Source organism: Nestor notabilis, unplaced genomic scaffold (assembly GCF_000696875.1).
Source record: "Nestor notabilis isolate BGI_N333 unplaced genomic scaffold, ASM69687v1 scaffold29606, whole genome shotgun sequence".
In the NCBI taxonomy this organism is placed as follows: Eukaryota; Metazoa; Chordata; class Aves; order Psittaciformes; family Psittacidae; genus Nestor; species Nestor notabilis.
In genome coordinates this window covers 1-10,033 of record NW_009931925.1, presented here as the reverse complement: position 1 = coordinate 10,033, position 10,033 = coordinate 1, and the positions used below count along the sequence as shown (strand labels likewise).

Below are 10,033 nucleotides of genomic sequence, written 5' to 3'. Positions count from 1 at the left end.
AGAATAGCGTCAGAGTCGCTGGAAAGAAGAGGAGCGAAAATCAGACAGAAAGGAAAGTTCACGACGTTACGAAGAACCAGAGTTTAAAGAGAGAGTTTCTTCAACAGATAAGCAAAGAGAGCAACCAGATGCAGAAGGCTCCAGGTCCAGGGTTCAGGAAAATCTTGGACACCGTCCCTCTGAAGAAAGAGATGCTTCTGATAGAATGCATGATGACAGCAAGAAGAAGTCTAAGGTACAGAAAAAAGCCACAAAGAAGAAGAAAGATGATGACAGTGGGGTGGAAAGGTATGCTAATGAGTCAACCACTGAGGAAAGCCAGGTCTTTTCACCCAAGAAGGGTCAAAAAAAGAAAAATATAGAGAAAAAGCGGAAGAGATCCAAGGGTGATTCTGAAGTTTCTGATGAAGAGATTGTTCCACATCATAAAAAGAAGAAAGGCCCAAGAACCCCCCCTGTAACAAAAGAAGAATTGGTTGAAGCACCACCTGAAAAAGCTGTGGCAGAAGTCCCCCAAAAAAGAGAAGATACAACATTTAGTGACTGGTCAGATGAAGATGTTCCTGAACGTGGTGACATTGTTGTTCCAGAAAGAAGCACTGAGGATTCCCATAGAAAAAGTCACAGGACGAGAGGAGAAAAGGTGGAAGCCCCTCATGTTACTATAGAGGATGGACCACACCGTAAACTTGTGGATCAGAAGCGTAGCAGTAGCCTTGGCAGTAATCGAAGCCATGCCTCAAGCAGACTTAGATCTCCTTCCAATGAGTCAGCTCATCGCAGTGGAGATGACCAGACTGGACGGAAGAGGATCCTGCACAGTAGCTCTAGAGACAGGGATAGGGATAGGGACAGAGAGAAGAAGAACTTAGAAATCACTGGGGAACGGAAGTCCAGAATCGATCAGTTGAAACGAGGGGAACCCAGTCGCAGCACGTCTTCAGGTAACAAGATACATTTCAGTAAGACCGACCTATTGTTTTGTATGAAAATACAAAGATGCAAGTCCCAAATCATTCTTGCATGGCTGTATGCTCTTTGCATTTCTAATCAGTGTGAAGGGAGAGGGGGGTGCTCTCTGCAATTTGTTGTAAAGCTAGAGTGAATTAAGATTCCTGCAAGTGTTACCATATTTGAAAAGCTGATCCTCAGTGGGCAGGATTATCACTTTGTTTACACCAAAACATTCAGTCAGATTCAGTTCACGCTGTCTGGGGAATAAAGTAATTTATAGGAAAAAAAACCCCCAACCTTGTAGAAGGAGAAAATGCATGTGCTAATAGAGCATTGAGGTAGTTTTATCATCTAAATAATGTTCTTAAAATCATCATTAACATTCATTTTGATATGTAAATTCTGAAATCTATGCAAAATGAGGTAGTTACCTTCCTCCTAAAGCACTTTGGCTCTCTGTTCTCTTCACAGTTACATGCCTGATTTTTCTGAATTTATCATTTGCTAGCCAAAGTATTCCTAGCTTTTAGAAGATATGTTTTGAAAATGTGGATTTTTTTTTTTCCTTGTACACATTTTTGAGTTGAAATGATGTACCTTTGGTTTGGCTTCTGTCATAGTGGAAAGTAGCCACTAAAAATCTTTTGCAGGAATGGGATAAATTTCTTATGTTTCTAAGTAAGGTTAAAGCTACAGGCAACCTGAAGGCAGTATTTATGTATTTATTTGAAGATGATGCTTTTGAGAAGTACATTTTTATACCTGAATCTTTAAAATGCTTTGGTCTAGTAAATTGGTATTGCATTTATGTACTGCAGTCACCATGTATATTTAAAATATTCAGATCGTCAAGATTCAAGAAGCCACAGTTCAAGAAGAAGTTCTCCTGAATCAGATCGTCAAGTCCATTCCAGATCTGGGTCCTTTGATAGCAGGGAAAGGCTTCAGGAGCGAGATCGACACGAACATGATCGAGAACGAGAGAGAGAGAGGAGAGAGGGAAGACAGAGAGACTGGGACCGAGATGTTGACAAAGACTGGCCGAGGAGCAGGGAGCGGGAGAGGCTTCGAGAACGGGAGAGAGAAAGGGAGAGAGAGAAACGACGGGAGCTGGACAGAGAGAGAGAGAGACAGCTACCCGATGCTGCTGAAAGAGAGAAAGACAGAACTCTTGACATCTCCTCTCAAAAAGAATCAACAAAACACAGTGAAATGAAACTGGACAGAGATCACGAAAAGGAGTTTGATGGTGTTTGTCGGGATTCAGCGGCTTCAGAGAAGGAAAGAACAGACAAAGATTTAGGACCTTTACCAGGTTTTGAAGATGGAAATGAGGCCGAAAAGGTAGAGAGTTTAGAAGGTGAGATATTCTGTGAAATACCTGGAATGACAAATATTTTATTCTTTCCTTTTTAACGTAGTGCTGAACTGACCTATATTACAACAACTTTCTACCAAAAGGTTTGTTGGCTCCCACTTCTTTGCTGTGGAAGCAGAATAAGAGAGAAATCTGATGAGCATCTTCTTTAGTGTTAGTTGTGTTTATTTGTTAATTCCTAAAGAAGTCTTGAGGCAAAAAAGCATAAATGATCTGAGGTATAATTTCACCAAGGTGTAATGTTTCTGAATAGGCAGTGTGCTACAGGATAACACCAACATTTGATTGCCTTGTTATATCATTATTAGATCTATTTCTTAGTTTGACAGATAATGAGTGAAAAATAATTAATGTTGACTTGGAACTGTTCTTTAAGGTTTTTTTCTGCAGAGTCCAATTATCATAGAAATGTCTGTCTGATTGGTAGGTGAAACGTATGTATGGCTTGGTACAACAGTCCAAAAAAGGCTTTTCTGAGGTAATAGTATTAAATGTGGCTTCAGCTTGCTGGCCCTAATGGTATTGGGGAAAGTGTGCTTAGAATTAATAATTAAACTAAATAAGGGGCGAACAGTGACAAACTTGTTTTCCACATGGTTTAGACAGCTTGAGATTTACAACCTGTATCAACATTGGAAAAGAAGCAAGAGTCTAAATTCAGGATAACTAGTGTCCATTACTGTTATGCTCAGTAAGTTTGGGGTTTTTGGTGATTGCAGGAGTTTTCTTCTCCAAAATCTGTTGAGAGGAAAAAAGGCATTGTAAAATTTGGAATTTTTGATGTTTGGGATGGTAAGGACTGAAGGCCATAGTCTTAGAAAGAGAAACAAGTGGATTAAGTTTTTGTAATTCAACACAAGATAACAGGAGACAGTCTCATTTGCATTCTTAATAAGAACTATCTGTAGTGTTTTTCTTGATATGGGCAGTTAAATCAAACGTTATCTAGAGAGGATGATGAGGAATATTTATTACTTATCTCCTACCTGATTACTTGTAAAGTGGTCATTAGGGGCTACTGGTACACTTGGGAAGATTCCATTTAAGGAGATTGTCTGTGGAGTGGAAGCACACGTCAAAGATAGTATTTGAAGTGAGTATGGGAAAGTCTGTCTTGCTGCAGTGGAGAGGATTCAGTGGTTTGTAAGCTAGAGGAAGGAATGGTGCAATAAATCTGAGAGTGCAGTGTGGTAACTTCACAAAAGAGTTGGCGAAAGGCTGTTCCTGGGTATATTATGTGGTTCCAAGAGGGCACCTGTAACTAAACAAGCTGTGTTCTTAGGTCCAGCTTTTCAGCAGACTTTTTGTAAGTGTTTTAATGTGTATCCTTTGGTGTATTTTTCAGAGGTTGTCTTCTCTGAAAATTATCATCTGTGGGAAGTTATGATATATTTAGGATGTTTTGGTTTTTTTTTTAAATAAGTGTCTTTTATAAAATGGCATTCCATTTAATCAAGACATAGTATGTAGCATGCTCATGACTTTCTATGGATTAGTGTACTTTATTGTCTTTCATTACATTATTACCACTGTTTACGTGCCTCCTTTTAGCTGACCAGTATGTCATGGTTTTAATGCAGAATTAATATTGAAGTACATTTCTGAAAAAGAGCATTAAAGGTATAGTAATAGAATTACAACCTAGGATTTATCAAACTTTGATTTGAAATTCAAAATTGAGAAAGTAATCTTTTTTTAATCATGTATTGAGAACTATGGATTATTATTTTTAATTGCTTCAAACAGTTTAATGGTTCATCTGTGCTGTCCAAGCACATAGTTATGGTGAGCTAGTGTATCTGGTAGGTCAGTGTGAGGACAGGCAGTGAATATTTAAAATCATAAGACAAAAAATGAAATCTAGTACAGATCACCTTATTTTCCTTTTAAAAAGGAAAAAACCTTTTAGAAAATGAAATATAATTTCCAAAGCTGCTGATGTTAAGGAAGTATCTGGCAGTTACTTGGACAAATTACTGTGGTTTATTGTCTGACAATATGTGTGAGGATGTAATTACTAAATTATTTTAATGTCTTAAACCTTAATGTGTTTGCTGTAGCAGTGGGCTTAAATAATGCCCAAGATGCTATATGCTTCCTCCAAAGTGTTGCCAGGTGGTCTGAGTAGTTAATCTGTGCTCTGCTAGCATGTCTTTTACTTGCTTTTTTCATGCTGATTTGAAGGTGAGTTGAGGTGATTTTTACTTTTTCTGTAGCTTTTACAAAGGCAAGCAACAACAACAACAAAAAACTTAAGGGGCAAGTTAAAACAGAGGCAGTTTTCCCTCTGGCTAAGGAAGCTGGAAGACGCTAGAATAGTCTTGCACAGGAGAGGAACCCTGTAAATTCTGTCTAGTTTGTGTAGCACAACTCATTGCAATTACTGTGGTAGAGAACCCTAGAAAGCCTGAGTTTAGGTCAGTAGGGTTTCTGAATGCTTGAATCAGATTTTTACATATACAGCACAGGTATTTGTGTATGTGAACAGCTAAGAGTGTACCAACAATGAAGAAGTTCGGTATGGCTTTCTCAAATCTCTTCTTGTGACTTCCACAATGAATCTAAAACTGTAAATAATTGCTTCATTCAGGATATCTTGCACCTCCTTATTTTGGGGGTTTGCTACTTTCTTTTGTAGAGCCTTTGGACTGAATCCTGAGTTTGGGTTCATGTGCAAAGGTATCTGAAAGACTTTGTGGTGCTAACTTAGATGCGTATTATTAACTACAGATTAAATATCCGATAATCAACATATGTTTTTTCTGAATATGTCCTTCTCTGTGCAATTTGACTAATACTGCACCAAAAAAGAATGACCGTGATATGTAAAAATCAAACTACTGCATTGTATGTGGGAGAAATAACTTCATTGTTTCTGTGAGTTAATACCTGTTTCTGTGTTGAATATACTGATAATTTAGTTCACTGAACCTCTTCGTTTTCAGGCTGCTTAAAACATGTTTAGAAAACAAGAGTGATTGCTTTAAAGCAGCAGTATATATCTGTCTCTGCAGGAGGAGAAGATGAAGCCAAGATTGATGATGTACAGTCACTGGGGTCTGGTGCTGGAGAATACGAGCCTATCAGTGATGATGAACTGGATGAAATTCTGGCAGGTGATGCTGAAAAGCGGGAAGATCAACAGGAGGATGAGAAGATGCCTGGTAAAAGTATAGCAAAACCCCTTTTTGTTATCTGATTATAAAAATTAAATCCATTCGCATATAATGCAGTTGTGATATTGACAGTATTTCTAAATTAGGAATGCAGTTTGTATGCTCTTCAGCATTTCTGTGTTCTGTGATAGGCAGGTAAGCCTGCAAAACATAGCGGTAAGCAGAAAGTACAAGGAGCTGTATTGAGAAGTAATATTTATCTTGTTTTATACAGTTAGAAGGGTAAGTTTTTAGTTTTATAAAGGTGTTTTCATTTATCCCATTTGTTTTGAGCATTATTAGGAACTGATATTTTTATGAACAGATTTTATCCATGCTTGAATGCTTCCCAAATGCACTGGGAAGCATGTAGTCTTCTACTTGTCTTGAGTTCAGTTGGGTCATCTGTGCTGTATCATTGGTGTTTGTATTTTCTATCATAAACATACTAGAAAAACAGTTATGTGGTCATTCAATAAATAGTATAGGTGTCCTTTGGAAAAAAATACCCATTGTCCAGAGTTAAAACATGAACTTTTGAAGCATTTCATTTGGATCTGTCATATCATGTTTAGTTGTACTGTGACTTTCGTGATGTGATGTGTCCAGATCTGCTAGCTAAACAGGGTCTGAGCAGCCTTCCATGAAGGGTTTGCAATAAGAATGAAGCAGAATATTAGGGCTGGGATTTTTTTTTTTAAATCCAAGAAGCTTTATGTTTGTATGTTCCTTTTTTCTACTAATCTAAGTAGTTTTGACACTTGTACCTGAAATGTCCAAGGATCTGGCTTTGAGAACTGCAGAACAATGTTCATCTGATAATCTTTGCTTTTAGGAAAAAAGGCTGTACAACACATGTGAAATTAATCAACTGTGGTAAGGGATGATGATGTGATAACTCTGTCAATGTTTTTGCAGATCCTGTGGATGTTATAGATGTAGATTGGTCCAGTCTTATGCCAAAGCAGCCAAAAGAACCACGTGAGCCGGGGGCTGCACTCTTAAAATTCACACCAGGTGCTGTTATGTTGAGAGTTGGCATTTCCAAACGACTGGCAGGACCGGAACTCTTCACCAAAATTAAAGAAACTTGCCAGAGAGCGTTAGAAAAACCTAAAGGTAATTGGTTTTGCATGGATTAAACAGCCTGTCGTACTTAGTGAAAGTCCTTGTGAAATGGGCATTAGTTCATTATTTTAGGTTTCAAGATCATAGAAAATATATAATGAGTATTGTGTGAAAATTACAGGAACGTAATACATCTGCATGTCAATCAAATTAGTGTTTTAATTCCAGCAATGGTGAGATCTTGAATAACAGCCTAAACAGTTTTTTATCTTAGTGGAATATTATTTTTGTGAGACCATTCATGCTTTCGAAGCTTGAAGTGTCAGCAGGTTTTTTTTGAGAGCTAAATATCTTCCACAGTGAATTAGCAGTAATCTTGCAAGAAAGAACAAGATTTCCTATTTTCTCTGAAGGTCCTCTGCAGGTCCTCTTATTTTCCTGCTGAGGATCCTCTCCAGAATAGGTCAGAATGAAGGAGCTAAGTGAAATTCATACATTAAGTTTCTGCTAGAAGTGGGAAATTCAATAATGCACAGGTCTGGCATGCGAACAAAGTGCATGGCACAAGACATGCATGACAGATAGGATGGGCATGAACTTACCAGTGTTGTTCACTGCAATTCTGTAGTGTAAGCAGGAGAGACAATACTGATTTTTCTCTTTTGCCATCCCAGGAACTAGCTAGGCTTTTTGCAACAACTTGCATGGTAGAATTGCTTTTATAGGATTATGAAACCTTTGCTTTCTGTAAGATCTCTGCGCAAATTATTCCAGGATCTAAAATAAGATAAAATTATGACTTTATAGTAGGCTTCTGTTCTTAGGGAATAGTATATTTTTCTGATTGCTTTTTTATTTTAAATTCTAGTTCTTAATTTGGAACAATACTTTTTAATTCTTTGCCACATTATTCTTTATGCAGTTGTCTCATTCACCTCACAGTTTCAGATAAGTAGAGAGGAAAAAAAAAACCCAACCCTGGCTTCTCCCAGCCCTGTTAATCTCCATGAATGTCACTGATTGCTTGAGCCATTTAAATTGTGTAACTAGTAATTGTGGGCTGTTGCTACAAACGTTTTTAATGCGTCATAGATAGTATAATTTGAGGTGCGTACTTGGTATTAGTAAGTACGGTAAATGTCCCACTGAAATATTTGCAGTTCTTTTTATGCAGTATTAGCTTTCTTCTATTTAAAAAAAAAAAAAAAAAGCTCTTATGCTTAAGAATAGTGATAATAGGAGACTCTCCAGCACTGCCTCTGAGCTGTCTTAAACGTACTCAGATTCAGCTGGACTTTGCTCTGGAGAGGAAGGGGGATTGAAGTGCCTCTGTTGGTTTCCCTTTGGTGTGTACAGTCTCTCACACATACATCAAAGTTGCTACATGTGGAACTGCCAGTAGGCTTTCAAGTGCAGGCATTTCCTCTGAAATCTGCTGGTTGAAGGTTCCCTTCTGTAGTGATTACACAGGCACAGCGTGTATATTCTAAACAAAGGCACAAATATGGCACCCCTAAAAGTGAATGAATTTGAGCTAGATATTTAGGGCATGTTACAGAGGAAATAGAGTGTTTTCACTTCAGATTGGTGATATAATTTGTTTCCCTGTTTTATTCTTGAGTTTGGTGGTCTCTTCATCGTTCTTGTGAATGCAAAGGTTCTGGTAGTAGACTAAAATGCAGAAAAAAAGGAAACAATAGCTTTTTAATTATTATTATTTTTCTTCGGAAACAAAAATCTGTAGTATGTGATGGAATTGAGATTCGTAGCTGACTTACCCTCTATTATATGCAATTGTTTCCTCTAAAGATATGGATGTGCTTACTTGCCAGATATGCTCAGCATCTGGGACTATGCACTCTGCAAGCTGTCAGTGTTACCTCTGAAGTGGCCTTTTTGTGTCTTGTCACTTATTTGTGGTGTTGATTGTCCATTGAGGTTATCTGAATGACTTCAGTGCAATTGTCTTCAACCTGCCCTTGATTTCCTGAAACTGTTTTGTTTCTTTTCACCTTGTCTAAAAACTAATGTAACTCAGCTTCATCCAAATTCTCCCAAGTGGTTTAAAAATGCGTCTTTGTTCTCTTCTGTGTCCATGCTGCCAAACAATTTTTGCTTTTAGCTGCTTTATGTTGCCCAGGTTTGATGGTGACTCTAGTAAGGTATTAAATTCTCTGATATAAACACCCAATGTTTTACTATATAGTGGTGACTGGATTGGACTCAGCTGCATACCCTGCCATTTTTAATTTTTTTTTTAATTATATTATAGTCTTCGTATTTATTGTAAAAGCGTTATAGTTCAATAAGCTGCAGCCCAGCCATGTGCACCCTTTTTTGTCTTTGCCTGTATTTCATAGAAACAGACCAGTTGCAGAAGAAGATTCACCTCAGGATCCATCTTTTGTTAAAGTGATTAAAGTCTTCTAGGTGCATGCTGTTTCTTCTGATAAATGTATTAAAGAACTAGTCCTGCCACTTTGAGTACTGTTAACAAATGCTTTAGGTGAGCCGGTAGGAGGGGGGAGCTCATTAGCATCTCTTGACTTGTTCTCCAGGTTCATCCAGCATCTATAAAAGAATTATTCTACATAGGAGTATTTCACTTCTGCATAGCCATACAAAAGCCCTGTGTGAACACTAGTATGGTTATCTGATGTCTTGCAGAGAATGGAAACTTAGACCGCTTTCTGATTAATGCTAGTAGTAAACTCCTTTTGTCACACATGTCTGACCATAAATGATATCCCCTCATCTGTCCCAGAGCTTTCACTTGATTTTTAGGCCTCTCAGTGATTGCTATCTCAACATTGATTTCCAGTGATTGAAGCTACATACAAGCATACCTGTCCTTCCCTTTAAACAGTTGAGGATTTACTCAGGTTTTATATAAACTTCAATATCCTTTTGTTCCCAAACCGTGATATGATTTAGAAGGCAGAAATACAAACAGTAAAACTTTAAGGAGTTTCATATTACTGAATACTGGTATTCAGAGGTACCATGTATATGTTGATCTCTGCAAATATCAATTCTTTCTAGATGCAGAAAACCTCTTTGAACATGAACTGGGGGCCTTGAACATGGCTGCTCTTCTACGGAAAGAAGAGAGAGCTGGTCTTCTCAGTAATCTGGGCCCTTGTTGTAAAGCACTGTGCTTCCGAAGGGATTCTGCAATTCGTAAGCAGCTAATGAAGAATGAAAAGGCAAGTGCTTCGTTTCTAGTGTGTGGTCAAAACATGGAAACACAGATTCCATTCTGCAAAGCATTTTTCTAGGGAGATAATTTTTGTATTTGTTGTTCTGAAATAGACGTGGTCCTTTAAATAATGGAGAACAGACTTTTGTTTAAAGAGGTTGTAGGGTGTTTATTTTTCACTTAAGATGAGAGTTTAATTTAAGGTAGAGACTAGATGTGGGTGCTGTTTCTCATTTGGGGGTATAAATCCTGGAGATATGTTTTATATATTTAGAAATA

The 10,033-nt window shown here is 37.7% G+C and overlaps 1 protein-coding gene across 1 annotated transcript in view; it reads left to right on the top strand.

Annotated features, from left to right (window-relative positions):
* Window positions 1-9,761, top strand: part of ZC3H13 (zinc finger CCCH-type containing 13) — a gene marked incomplete at both ends in the record, with an annotated part of 33,509 nt that extends 23,748 nt beyond the window's left edge. The window contains 5 exon segments of the mRNA XM_010016133.1: window positions 1-944; window positions 1,799-2,314; window positions 5,347-5,496; window positions 6,406-6,606; window positions 9,598-9,761. The exon segment at window positions 1-944 is cut by the window's left edge and continues 94 nt beyond it. Coding sequence (XP_010014435.1) covers window positions 1-944; window positions 1,799-2,314; window positions 5,347-5,496; window positions 6,406-6,606; window positions 9,598-9,761 — 1,975 coding nt within the window.
* Window positions 9,762-10,033: the final 272 nt, after the last annotated feature.